Raw genomic sequence first — 14467 nt, forward strand, 5'->3', positions numbered from 1 at the left:
CCAGTGCGCCTACCAGCAGCAGTTCCCGCAGCATATATTACAAGGCGCTAAACAGTCTTGCTTCTGAAGAACCTCTGAAAGCCAAGTATCAAAAATTTTATTATGGCCGAATTTGTCATAAATATGTAGTATATACCACTGAAAAAATTTTGGCATCGCCAGAGCTGGTAATGTGTAGTTTCTTTTTCTTTGTTATTTTTTTCGTTAGCCACTCTTACACAACACCTGAGAAAAAGTGCTCACGTTGTGTCGCTAGGACGAAAGTCCCAGCAAGCTCGGTCAGAACTTTTTCAGCGAGCCGCGGGCACCAGAGGATGCCGCCCGCTCGGATTGACTAGCGTGACCACGCCTGTGAAACCACAAAGACCAATCAGAGGACGCGGTCGTCTGATCGTCTTACACGGGGACAGATTTCGTCGCGGGACCCTGCGGCTCCCGCGGGATCTGCATTAACGTGGCCTGCGAGATTACCGAAGTCATGCCGAGGAACCACGTGTTAGGTCATGCGTCGCTTCCAGCGGACCGTAATAGCAGCGCACTTTTTCTAGTATCAGAAATAGCTACATTCGCAAGCTTTTCGTGATCTAGCACTAGCATTTCAACTGTCCGATGATCGCAAAAGGGCTCCTCTATGCCGTTATATAACACAAGGCCCTTTACGCGGTTCCTATGTTGTGACTATGACTAATAAAAATTGGGGTCCTTACATGATCTTGCAAATAGTCTTTACCATAAAGAATGAGAGCGAGTCCAGAAGCCAGACAAATTGCAGTACGTTTTTTTTTTCCTTTTTCAGGCCCGTTTCAGAACAGCAAGTAAAAGGAACGGACGTCACAATCACTGTGAATCAATTACTATGGATGACGAAGCCCAGCCCAATCACAACAAACCTGACTACGACGCGAATGAGTACTCGGAGAACGTCTCCTGTTGTTTCCCCACAATAACTAAATTGCTAAATTATTACAACTTGACGTTCGACAATGCGACAGACAGCGGCATCGGGCAAGAAAGCGTGAGTCCATGTGGCCCATTGCAAATTCTCGACGTGGGCTCTGGTTGCGGTCAAGTGACCATGAAGATCCTGCTGCCCAATGTTCCAGAGAATGTAGCGAGAATTGTAGGGGTTGACGTGTGCGCAAACATGGTTTCATACGCCCGTGAGCACTCATCTCATCCAAAGCTAGCCTACGAACAGCTGGACATCACAGGAGATGTCTCCGAGTTCCTCGGCCAGTACGGACATTTCGATCGCCTCTACAGCTTCAACAGTCTTAACCGCGTGAAAGACCAGCCCAAGGCATGGCGCAACATGGCGAAGTTATTGAAGCCTGGAGGAGAGTGTGTTCTGTTTTACGCCGCTTGGTACGCTACACCGGAAATTTGGAGGGCATTGGCCAGAAAGGAACGCTGGAGCAGATTTACGGAGGTGAGTGGTGAATACTTAGAAGTAGCGCCCGTAATCACGAAAAGGTTCTAATGTTATCACTGTCCATAAAAGCATGTCACAAGTCATTGTGCTCTATGACGTACTACTCGTTGATGCCGTTGGCCAATGATAAAGACAACGTTTGCACGTAAATCATTGTCGATTTCCTGCCCCAATTTGTTTAAAGCCAAGCTTCCTTGGCTTACAATCACGCGATTTTGCGTGTGGCCGTTATCTTCCTCACTGACGTGAAGCTCTCATCAAATAAAAAAAGAAGATTTAGTGTGTTGTGATAAGGTTTGAGCCTCATTCCCTCAGACCGGCAGCCCGATGTCCTGCCATTGATCTGCAAGGATACTTGACGGCAGGTGGAGCGGGTATGGAAAGCGTTGGTCTGTTATTTTTTATGCTGCTTTGTCTTTTCGGTTCATCGAAGCTTCGTTTACATCAATTACCCCTGGGCGTGGGATCTCCATGATATATTAGCGCATCTGATGTGGTCGCTTATTACTTCACACCTTGAGTCATAGCTTTGGGATTATTTACAAATAGAGGTAGTAAGCTCTGGGGATCCTGACGACGTTCCGTTTTCAGTAACCTGTATACCGATGTAGACCATGATTAACTTTTCAATAAACTCAAACACGAGAAAACCGTTCTAGAGGTGTGCTTGATATTGAACGAACACCTCCAGGCTACTAGACGTTCTCTGAATTCCTAAACTTAAACTCTAGCACTCCTATAGGCAAGTCAGTCAAGACACTTTTTTCCCTCTGGTGCCTGCAGAACATCATTCTCGCCCATGAAGTTCACGTAAAACGCATACTCACAGCTAATAATTTTTGCCATGATTGAATAATCTGCCGCCTCCTTTCTGTGATTAGGCAAATGTGACAAAAGGCAATCGAAAACTCTGAACCCTTTCAGCGAAAAAATGTTTACGGCAACGTCGTCGCACACGTCTTTGCTAGATTAAGGTTGAGTGAGAAAATTTTCACCAGTACCCATCACATGATGACTGTCCACTAAAATGCGTTTATGATTGGATAGATATAACGACACAACTATGAACACATTAAAGTAATCATGAAAACGTTGGATACAGAATGAGAACGGCATCAATTTGTTCTTAATACTGCGGATTTTCCACAGCTGGAAGCCACTCGAAATTCAAACGGCTCCATGCGCATTTAGATGAATTTTGTTGGTCGGAATCGCTGGTATAGTGAGACAGCTGTAACAACATTGGATCATTTTTAGAGGAGAAAAATCTTAGTATTGGAGCACAATATTTTCACCTTGAAGCAGGTTAACCAGCAAAAAAGAAAATATTTTGACCGCGAAATTTTCAATGTAGAATATGGGAGGTGGCGGGTTCGAACACCTCGCGGTGTATATTGTGAACCCACTACCGGTGAAACCGTGATTACGGGCAGCTGTACTTAGCGTCTCTGCGTAGAGCGCGTAATTAGCCGCACGGCGAACTAGCCCTGTAGTTACTTGATAAAAATATAGAGCAGCGCCATGAGGTGAGCGATGGCAATGTTTACTCAAGTCCTTCCCTATTGCAGTCTCTCCTGAAATCGTATTCTCAACTTAGTGCTATTGCGATCAGCAGTTCACGCCGTGACACACGCCGGTCACGGCTCACACCTTTACGGTGAACGGGCCGACAGCCTGGTCAAAATTGTTCTCAATACGGATGATTTATTACCTGCGCGGCAGTAGTTCGGTGTGGAAAGGTTTGGGCAGTTATCATGGATGCAGCTACCACTCGGCAGCCGCACAAATTGGCCCGTCCACGCCGGAGACGCGCTCAGTGAAACGATACGGCAATCACATGTCAGCCGCCCGAATTGTCATGTCCACGCCGGGGACGGAGTCAGTGTACGATTGCAGACAGTGTACGAACGTAGACAATGGACAAGCAGAGTCAGTGTACGATCCCCCTTCATCGGAGCCAGTGTACGATCGGAGACAATGGACAAGTGGAGTAGTGAACAAATGGAGACAATGGACAAGCGGAGTCAGTGTACTATTCCCCTTCCCTTTTTTCTGCCCAATGGGGCGGGTGCGTTTCTGACAAACCTTCCTTCGGGAGGAAAGGGCAACAGACCTCCGGATTTGGGGGGCGTGATGCCATCGGTGTTCTGACGCCGGATTGGTTCAACGGACTGAACAATGACCAAGCAAGGCGTAAGAAGAGCAAGGAACGCTGGGACTGGTCGGCTGCTACAACTTCTTCATGAAGTTTTTCTTTACTACCTTGACTTTTCTTGGGAATATGGAAATATAAACGCGTATGTCAAACGTCCTGAATATCGGGCCCAGCCTCACGTTCCCTTACTCCACCACGAGCAAAGAGAATTTCACATCTTCGGGCCCCTAGTCGCAACAGTGAACAGAAAACTACCGTGTTCGGATGACATGGTACAGTTAAGTCCTCATTACTTATTTCCCTTAATTCGATCTAATGGATAATTTGTAGAGCATTTAGGATCCCGTCATGGCACTACACAGCTTTATTGAAAAGTACTGCCGGTTTTCGCACTCATAAAAGCGCGAGAAGTTTATTTTGTGCGAAATTGCTCTTTGCACTCTTAGCCCTAGGAACGATGTCCGAACGCAAACGGAAATTCCTGTCGAGCGCCACTGAGACTGCATTCATGCTTTTCCTGATTTCTCTCTATTTTTAATCAGGCTCTCCACCAAAGCTCTGGCGTACGCTAAATTTCCGCGCATCGTACTACGTATCGTAGAAAACGCTGGTGTACGGCAGTGCACCCGCAGCTCCCTTCGCACTTGGCTTGCGTTGCATGGTGCAGGGATTTTCCCAATAATTCAAAACATGGCTCATCTAAAAAATGCATTGTAACATATAGTATTTTCGACTATCAGTTATAAAGTTGTGAATTTACAAGCATGCAGCTCCCCCGTGATTGTGGCGTACGCAGATCACTTTCGCCATAATTCCGTGAACGATTGGATCCTGTTGCCGCTGTGAACTGAACCACCTATTTATCGGCATCGCCTATGCCCGACGCTATGGCGGCCAATATGCGCGGAACATTATCAACCTAGTCAGGCTAGTAATACCACTACTTTCACGCGTTGTCAGAAGCGGTCTGCAGAAATATTTTCATGTACTTTTCTCACTTCCGACTGCCCTTCCACTCTTACGATTCTATTAAAACAATACACTCTCTGTCAACCCTGCCAGGCATTTCAGACCTTGGCTGCTAGCAGAGTGCTGCTGCTCGTGCTGTCTCCCCGAATAGCTCACCCCAAGATCAGAACCGCCACATTTACTTCCATTATAGGTGTCCAGGTTGCTGGCCTTATTCTCTGCGGGATTAATGTGATGAAACAAATCATATCAAACGTTCTCATACGAACAAATATACGTCTCCCAGGGCGCAGTTCCTTTAACGAACCAGACCCTTCTAACATTATTTCTATGTTTACTATGCTAACCGTTAGGTCATGTTAGCATGTAAATTTCTATCGTGCCAACGTCAACTACTTCTTTGAGATTATCGCCTAGTGTGGATGAGTGTTTGCAGTTTCCTGCCCATATATCCCCAACTTGGTTGCAGTATTTACCAAGAATGCAGAGTTAAAAATTCATTTCAGATGGATTCTTGGATGGGTGTTGCATCATCGTGATTTATTATGGTTTAATGGCATAGCAATCGCGCTCGCCCTCTCACGAAATTATTTGCCATGAGGCCTCAACAAGCGTGATTGAAGCTTCAATTCAGCTGTGATGCGGTCATTCGAAGAGCGCAGGGTATACTTGAATCAAAAGGACACCTCTGTACTTGTAGCAAGTTCGCCCCGCGAGTAATTATTAGCAATACACAGAAGCGCTAACGTTTTTACGACTGTACATGGACGCTTTAAAATGCATTGTAACAAATGTGCTTAGGAGAAGGAGTAGATTTTAATGAAGAAAAAGGAGAACGTCGGCCTGCAGAACGTGTCTCTAGGCTGCTACTCCTCACTGGGGAAAGGAGAAGTGGGAAATACGGGGAGAAGTAGGCGTCTGGCGATTGCGTTATGTTACAATGAGTTACTATATACACGTCGCATATGAGGATGCCCACTGTAGACACAATACACGCAAGAGTAATCTTGTACACACAATAAGTTATCGCGCAAACCCTTTTCGCACTCTCTGCACGTCTCACAGGTGCTAGAGCAGACCATCGAAACCACTCTCACACAGACAGTTCAAGAGTGACTTTATGGCACGTTTATCATGATCAACTCTTCTCCGCACACCTAAAATATTTTCTTCCGGAAAAGCACGGGAGTGCAAGCAGTCAACATTAGGATTTAGGCTGCATATTGAGGACACATGCAAACTACGTGACCTATTGTCTTGTAAGTGTGACAGATGATACAATCAGGGTCTCGTGCTGGTACAATATTGTGAAAGCATCGGCAAGTGTGCGCCACATCGAGCCGTAATCGATGGATGACTGTTTCCTGGCCCCTCCGCAACCGAAGTGGAAGCCCGAATTGTAAACCCGCGTCAAGTCTGGGAAGACACTCTTGCTGATGTTCGGGGTTGTCCCATTGTCGATCCACAGAGGTTTTGATGGAGGTGTGGACCAAGGCGTTGATGTCATACCGGGAAAAATGTCTTTCTGTAATGTTCCTGGCAGTATGCGTCTTTTTTCCTTTTCGCGTCAGCCTGTTCATTTCCAGCTACTCCACAATGGCTAGGAATCCACTGCGGCACGAGGGTATGCCCGAATTGAGACGCCTCAGCCAGCAGAGACATTACGTCACAAACCAGAGGAATATATGCGGTTCTCTGATTCATATAATTTCTGATGAGTTGCAGGGCTGGTTTTCAGTCACCGAACGCCGTCTTCTTCTCGGTCAGCTCATCTGCAGTAGACGACGTTCTGTGTCCTACTTTCAACCGTTTGCGATCCCCAGTGCAGGTGCAGTGTAAACTGTCATAGAAGAGGCCTGTGTCACTAAACTATCTGCAAAAACATGTTTCGTATATCCGTACATGTTCGGAATGTAGGATAACGCGAAATGTGCGAGCCCAGCAAACTGCATTTTCGACTTCTTCGTTATGCCGGGGATTGAAAGCCTTACTGTTGGCTTTACCACTGTCCAGAATGGAACTTCTGGAACGTAATGCGGTTCGAAATCCGACGGCAATAAATATTGCTGCGGCAACAAGGTTACTGAGTAGGCGGCGACATGCCGTATGCTTGAGGCGTTCGTCCGTGGATGATTCTTGTGTCTAGTGTGTAGCCGTATTTGTACTCGCACTGACGCGTGTCACAGATAAACGCGAGCTGGGCATGTGCGTGCCTCTGCAGTATTAACCCGAAGTAGACGCACATCGTGGCAGTCCTAGGCAAATTCTCAGTGCGCGAGCCTGAGCACTTTCAAGTATGCGTACAGCAGTTGTACTAACGTGAGAAAGTACAGGCACACTGTGGCGGAGGTAGCCAACAAAAAGTACCTGATATAGCTGCAGAAGAGATGATTTGGATTGCCCCCACAATTTTACAGACATATGACGAATGATTTCAGTAAAGCTATGGAGAGCTCTGCAGAGATGCAGGGATGTGCTTAATGCAGAGATGTGCTTCGACCAAGATAAGTCATGGTCGATGATGACATTGAGAAATTTGTACTGGGTTACCAAATGTATGATCTACCCATCAATTCTAACGGATAGCAGCCTATTGACCTACGCGTACATGCTATGGTTATACTTTACGCCCGTGACAGCTGCAGTGCGAGACTGTTCAGGTATTTCAACGTCATCGACACTGCACGCTGCAGCTTCGTTTGCACTTGCAAGCGCCTTAAGCCCGTGGCCCATATGCAGATGGCATCTGCATACACAGAGAGAAAGCTTGCGCCTGTCTGTTTTTCGATGTGTCCAGCGAGCACAACATTAAATACAGTTGGGCTCAGTACACCCCCTTGAGGCACCCCATAATAGACAGGATGGTTCCTTGTTCTACCTTCTAGAGTTGTCATGAATATCGTTGTCGCTTGAAGGTGGCTGGCTATCCACTGATTCATATGGCAACCGATGCCATACCCTACAAGAGAATTTAAATTGGATCATGTGGGACATTGTCAAAAGCATCCTTGATATCAAGAAAGACAGCATCCGTCATTCGACGGCGACGTCTTTGATGTTCAACAGTCGTTACGAGGTCCATAACTCTGCCGATTAAAGAATTACCCTTTCGGAAACCTCCAATCGCGTCTGGATATATATTGCGCTTCTCCAAAAACCACTCCAGGTGCGTCTAAACCATGCGTTCCATGGCTTTTCCTGTGCAACTGGCAAACGCCACAGGTTGGCCGGTAAGCATAGCATGGGATGTCTCGCCTAGTTTTAATAATGTCACGAACTTTCTTATCTTCGAGTGCGCAGGCCCTATTAGGCTCAAATATGACCTGTGGGCTCATGCGGTGTTCCCTCACAGGCAATGAATCTTGCGGAACAAGTCTCAATATATGCAAATCACAAGTACCCGAAAAAACAACCACTCTTGTTTGCAGGCGTACTATTATGATCGCGAATTATCGCAAGTGAACGCAGCGTAACGAAGGCTGGAAGGGTGTGACACTCCACCAAAGTGACGACTCCTGATATACTGACGTTGAAGCTAGCACAATCAGGCAATTTGCCTAGTTACTGCGTAAATGAGGCTAGAACACTTGGCGGTCGCTTTCTGAGATCGGGCGCACTTCGAAGTTCTTGTGGCAAAGGCAGTTTCGCGCAGCAAGTTAAAAATGTTGCGCTCTGGCGCACTTGATGGAACTTCATTGTGCACGTAACATCAGACACTCAAGCCAATTCTGACGTTGGACATATTCTCAGTGAAGGAGCTAACTGGCTAGCAGCCAGGATCCCTTACGAAGGAAAACGTGTCTGAACGTGGCCTCTGGTCGCTATATTTGATTACGTACACGTTATCTCTTTCGTTTAATCATAGCACAGCTGCAACGACTAACTTTGGAACCCACCGTTACAGGTGTGGGAAGGCCTCATTCCGCCGTCACAGGATATGACGAGCACTGAAGAGAGGCTCGACTATGTCCAATCACTGGCAAAGAACGTTGGGCTGGAATTGAGGAGCTGCGAGATGGCTCATATCTATCTCCCCTTACAAGAATGGTCCGGTGAGTATTTGGGCCCCGACCACCCTCACACAGTCAGCAGAAGGTTCATTAGCATATGGGAAAGTAAACGAATCAAAACATTTGTCACACAGCATGCAAGCAATGCTAATCGAATAGCATACTGCACTTAGCTTGGTCGCTGTAACATAATACAATCTAACCCGCCAAAAACTGCTGAGAAGGAAGCCAGCGAGTAAAATTTAGGGCCACGCTATGGGAATTTTTCTCATCGCTAACATACGACGAAATGCTCAGTATATGCAATTTCAATTGGAGGAAATATGTCGCTTTATTTTCTTTTCGTCTCTTTAAATTTTCTTGCGAGCCAGAATAAAGTTTGTATCGCTTGGGTCAAAATTATTGAAAAATGGTGTTCGCCTTTTTACCTTGCAAGATAATGACACTTAATGGCTTCGGCGAATGACACCAGCATGAACCAACTCAGTTCTGTATTTCTTGGCGAAAAAAAGAACGCACCTATAGCATTCTTCAACTTTCTGTTGAGCCTCTTGCGCACTGACCACATCCTGATGAAACATTATTATTGAAATTGGTGTTAATTTACATTCATCTGTCTTATTATTCCATTCAATATCTTCATTGTCATATCTATCAGCTTTTCATGTTCTAATCTCTATTTTGGCGACAAGGACAAGCATATTTACTATTCCAGGCCCTGTACTGACAAGGCTTCTTTCCACTCTTATTTAATGTATACTTGTCCATCCATCGAGCGTAGTGGCTGATCCATTCAATAGCTGAAAAGCGGTATCCTACGAGCCAATGTCAGAAAAAAAGATTAATAGAAAATTTAGAATCCCAGCGCTGTTTAGAAATAATAATTGATTAGCGTGCGCTTTGACGACGTAGTGTTATTTTCCTTTTCTTCATATGCCGCAGGAATGCTGGCTGCATTGATACCAGGAAATAACACCCTGACTCCTGAGGAAAGGCACGTCTTGTTCCAAGACACTAACGAAGAATTCCAGAAGTGGCTACGAGGGCGGAAAAACCCGCTCTTAGCTGACAACTATGTAATCCACGGGATAAAGCCGATGAATCGGCACACATAAATATGGTACGAGAATTCTGACAGTGAGCGTTTCATTTGTAAAGTGGCCTTCATTTGAAGGCCGTGTTACTCAAGCGCACTTTATGAGTGTTCATCTTACTAACTGCAACACTTTACGACGTTCTCGAATGTCCTTCAGTGTACGCAATGGGGAAAGCATTTTATCTTGCGTGCATCATCAGCCGTAGCTCAGTTGCTACGGCATTCTACTGTTCCGCCAAAGTTTGCGTATTAGATTTGCGGCAACTGCAACTGTATTCTGGGTAGAGGGTGGATGACGAAAACGCTCCTGTACCGAGAAGTGCCTACTTGTAGGCTAGGGCTCTCTGTCTACCCCATCCTCTGGAATGTGTTTCACATTGTGATCCTGAGCACCAAGCTATAATAGTTCTTTCTTCTTATGTAGGTAAACGTGACTTGCGCGATGCCTCTTGCATGCACGTTTTACTCCTGCTTTTTCTGAAGACAGGTACCGTTCTGTACTGTAAAAGTGCTTACACACTTAGGTGTGTTTCCTTGCTGCACTGGTAACACTCATACTTATGGTCCTTACACAAATTTATATAAGATAAAAACGAGCTCTATCTAGACGGGCAATGACAAAAAACGTAGTTAAAAACTATGTAATCATTCTGGCTGCCTTGAGCGGCGAGAAATATCCAACTAGAAAGTTTCATATCTCTCCCTGTATAATTATCTTGTGGGATATTCATGTGCACCCAATGCTGTCCGAATTATTTCATACTTCTGCATACGTATGTCATCGCACGTCTACTTAGAGCTCAATTGTCGTCTTCTGTAAATTTTGGCGAGGCCCTAACGGTAAGAGTATTGCTAGTGCGATACATTTTTTACATTTTGTGAAAGTTCGTGAAAATAGTATTACGCTAGCTGTCGCTGCAACTCTAGCAAAGTTCATGTGGAGCTGCTCTTTTAGTGGCCATGGTCATTATATCGACCATGAAAACGGATCTTCTGCAAAATTTTACGTCAGTCTGTAGGTGAGTCGAAGGATTTCATGTTCTTGGATTACTGTGAGTTTGGCAAAGTCGGAATGAATTCACACGTTCACACGCCTGCTTCATCATCCGACTCTCGCTCCGCAGTCGTCGCCACTCCATTGTCGCCATATAGATTTTATCATACAGTAATCGCTACGTTATAGTCATCGTACACTCGTCGTCATTCCTTCTTCATGTCTCTGCGCCGCCGTCGTCGTCATTTCTTCGTCGTCATACGTTCCTCGTCGTGCATTTGTTGTCATACCGTCTTCGGGATGCCGTAGCGACAATTACATTGTCTTCACTGTGACTTCGAGATTCAATTCTCGTCTTGCCGCCGTCGTAAGCCATCGTCGTCACACGATCTTTTCATATCGTTGTTACCACGCAATCATATTCATACGGTTGACTCAACATTGTCGTCACTTTAGTTACGTCATCCCAATGTTGTCATACCATCGTCGACAAACCACCTTCGGCGATGTCGACGTCATTCGTTTTCTCTCATTTGATCGTAATCAGGCAGTTGTCGATGAATCGTAATTTTGCCGCCACTGTCCTTCTGTTATCATTGCATCGTCATCTAGCTACAAGTATCACACATCTGTTATCATACCGTCATCGTCAAACCACCATCGTCATTTCAGCTTCTTCATACGCTTATCGACATACAGTTATCATTCCGCCATCGCCGATATCCATCGTTGTCGTCTCAACATTCTTACACGAAACACGATTCAGTAAGACGAGCAACCGATCATCATCATCATCAACATCATCATTTACCTGGTTACGAATACTGCAGGGGAAAGGCCTCTTCCATACATCTCTAACTACCGCTGTCTTGTACTAATTGTGGCCATGTTGTCCCTGCAAACTTCTTAATCTCATCCGTCCACCTAACTTTCTTCCGCCCCCTGCTAGGCTTCCTTTCTCTTGAAATCCAGTCCGTAACCATAATGGCCATCGGTTATCTTCCCTCCTCATTACATGCCCTGCTCAGGCCCATTTCTTTTTCTTGATTTGAACTAAGATGTCATTAACTCACGTTTGTTACCTCACCCAATCTGCTCTATTCTCACCCCTTAACCTTACACACATCATTCTTTCCATAACTCATTGCTTCGTCCTCAATTCAAATTCGTAAGCCTCCAGGTTTCTGCCCCATATGTGAGTACTGGAAAGACACAGGTGTTATACACTTTTCTCTTCAGGGATAATGGCAACCTGCTGTTCATGATCTGAGAATACCAGCCAAACGCTCCCCAGAGAATTCTTCTCATCATTTCAGTCTCTTGATCCGGATCCGCAGTCACTACCTGCTCTAAGTAGATGCATTCCCTTTCCACTTGCAGTGCCTTGCTAGCTATCGTAAACTGCTGTTCTTTTCCGCGACTGTTGGACATTAGTTTTCTACAGAAAAATTTTTATACCCACCCTTCTGCTTTGCCTCTCCAGGTAAGTGAGCATGGATTGCAATTGGTTGCTGAGTTACTAAGCACGGCAATATCGACAGTGAATCGCAAGTTACTAAGGTATTCCCCATTACCTCTTATCCCCAATTCTTCCCAATCCAGGGCTCTGAATACCTCCTGTAAACACGTTGTGAATAGCATTGGAGAGATCGTATCTCCCTGCTTGACGCCTTTCTTTTTTTGGATTTTGTTACTTTCTTTATTGAGGACTACAGTGGCTGCAGAGCCGCTATAGATATTTTTCAGTATTTTTACATACGGCTTTTACATGCATACATTTTTTACATACATTTCTCTATCACCTGATTGATATTGCGAATAAGGCCTATTGTTGAGTAGCCTTTACAGAATCCTGCCTGGTCCATTAGTTGACAGAAGTCTAAGGTGTTCCTGATTCTACTTGCGATTACCTTAGTAAATATTTGTAGGCAATGGACAGTAAGCTAATCAGTCTATAATTTTTCAAGTTTTTGGCGTCCCCTTCCTTATGCATTAGGATTATGTTAGCATTGTTCCAAGATTCCGGTACGTTCGGGGTCATGAGGCAATGGGTATACAGGGTGGCCAGTTTTTCTAGAACAATCTGCCCACCATCCTTCAACAAATCTGCTGTTACCTGATCCTCCCCAGCTGCCTTCCCCATTTGGATAGCTCCCAAAGTTTTCTTTACCTCTTCTGGCGTTACTTGTGGTATTTCGAATTTCTATTTCTCTCTTCCATTACCGTCGTGGGTGCGACTGGTACTGTGTAAATCTCTATAGAACTCCTCAGCTACTTGAACTATCTCATATATATTAGTAATGGTATTGCAGGCTTTGTCTCTAAACGCATATATCTGATTCTTGCCTATGCCTAGTTTCTTCACTGCTTTCAGTCTTCCTCCGTTCCTGAGAGCATGTTCAATTCAATTCATATTATCCTTCCTTATATCAGCTGTCTCACGCTTGTTGATTAACTTGAAAAGTTCCGCCAGTTCTATTCTAGCTGTAGGGTTAGATGCTTTCATACATTGGCGATTCTTGATCAGATATTTCGTCTCCTGCGATAGCTTACTGGTATCCTGTGTAACGGAGTTACCACTGACGTCTACTGCACACTCCTTAATGATGCCCATAAGATTGTCGTTCATTGCTTGAACACTAAGTTCCTTTTCCTGAGTTAAAGCCTACCTGTTCTGTAGCTTGATCCGCAATTGTTCTATTTCCACTCTTACCGCGAACTCATTGATCGGCTTTTTATGCACCAGTTTCTTCTGTACCCTCCTTAAGTCTAGTTTAATTCGTGAGTTCTTACTATCCTATGGTCACTGCAGCGCAGCTTGCCAAGCACGTCAACATCTTGTATGATGCCAGTGTTAGCACGGAGTATAAGGTCTATGTCATTTCTAGTCTCCCCATTCAGGCTCCTCCACGTCCACTTTAGGCTATCCGGTTTCCGGAGGAAAGTATTCATTATCCGCATATATTCTCTTCTGCAAACTCTACTAATAGGTCTCCCCTGCTATTCGTAGAGCATATGCTATATTCCGCCACTGAGCTGCATCCAGCCTGCTTCGTGCCCACCCTGGCATTGAAATCGCCCATCAGTATAGTGTATTTTGTTTTGACTTTCCCCATCGCCGGTTCTACGTCTTCATTGAAGCTTTCGACTCCCTGGTCATCATGACTGGATGTAGGGGCGTAGACCTGTACGACCTTCAATCTGTACCTCTTATTAAGTTTCTGAACAAGGCCTGTCACCCTCTCGGTAATGGTATGGAATTCCTGTATGTTACCCTCTATATACTTATTAATCAGGAATTCGACTCCTAGTTCTCATCTCTCCACTAAGTCCCGGTAGCACAGGACGTGCCCGCGTTTTAGCACAGTATATACATCTTTCTTCCTCCTACCTTCACTGAGCCCATTATATCCCATTTGCTGCCCTCTACTTCCTCCAATAGCACTGCTAGACTAGCCTCACTAAATAACGTTCCAGCGTTACACCTTGGAAGATTCAGATCCCACTATTGCACTATTCCACTTCCACGAGCAACTATTTACAAGTTATATTTACAAAAGCGGTTGCAGCACTCACCGGTTACATTCGCCGCGCGAGTGTAGTTCGCTCTTCCTTCTCTTTTATCGAGTGATGGCGCCCGGGCGCCTCGTTCAAACAATCAATGGCCAGACACGAGTATAATAATCCCCCTGCGGCAGAAACAACATCCTGGATCCTCTAAATGTCGTCACTGCGAGGGTCATACTGCTTCAGTCGTGTGACGTGCACGGTATCGCTGGACTGGGGAGCAGATGGGGCGTCAGGTGCGATC

The 14467-nt window shown here is 45.3% G+C and overlaps 1 protein-coding gene across 1 annotated transcript; it reads left to right on the forward strand.

Annotated features, from left to right (window-relative positions):
* Window positions 1-518: 518 nt before the first annotated feature.
* LOC129388265 (juvenile hormone acid O-methyltransferase-like) lies at window positions 519-9681 on the forward strand. The gene is made up of 3 exons (XM_055078409.2): window positions 519-1429; window positions 8461-8608; window positions 9509-9681. The coding sequence occupies exons 1-3, from the start codon at window positions 857-859 to the stop codon at window positions 9679-9681; spliced, it is 894 nt and encodes a 297-aa protein (XP_054934384.2). The 5' UTR covers window positions 519-856.
* Window positions 9682-14467: the final 4786 nt, after the last annotated feature.

Source organism: Dermacentor andersoni, chromosome 10 (genome assembly GCF_023375885.2).
Source record: "Dermacentor andersoni chromosome 10, qqDerAnde1_hic_scaffold, whole genome shotgun sequence".
NCBI lineage: Eukaryota > Metazoa > Arthropoda > Arachnida > Ixodida > Ixodidae > Dermacentor > Dermacentor andersoni.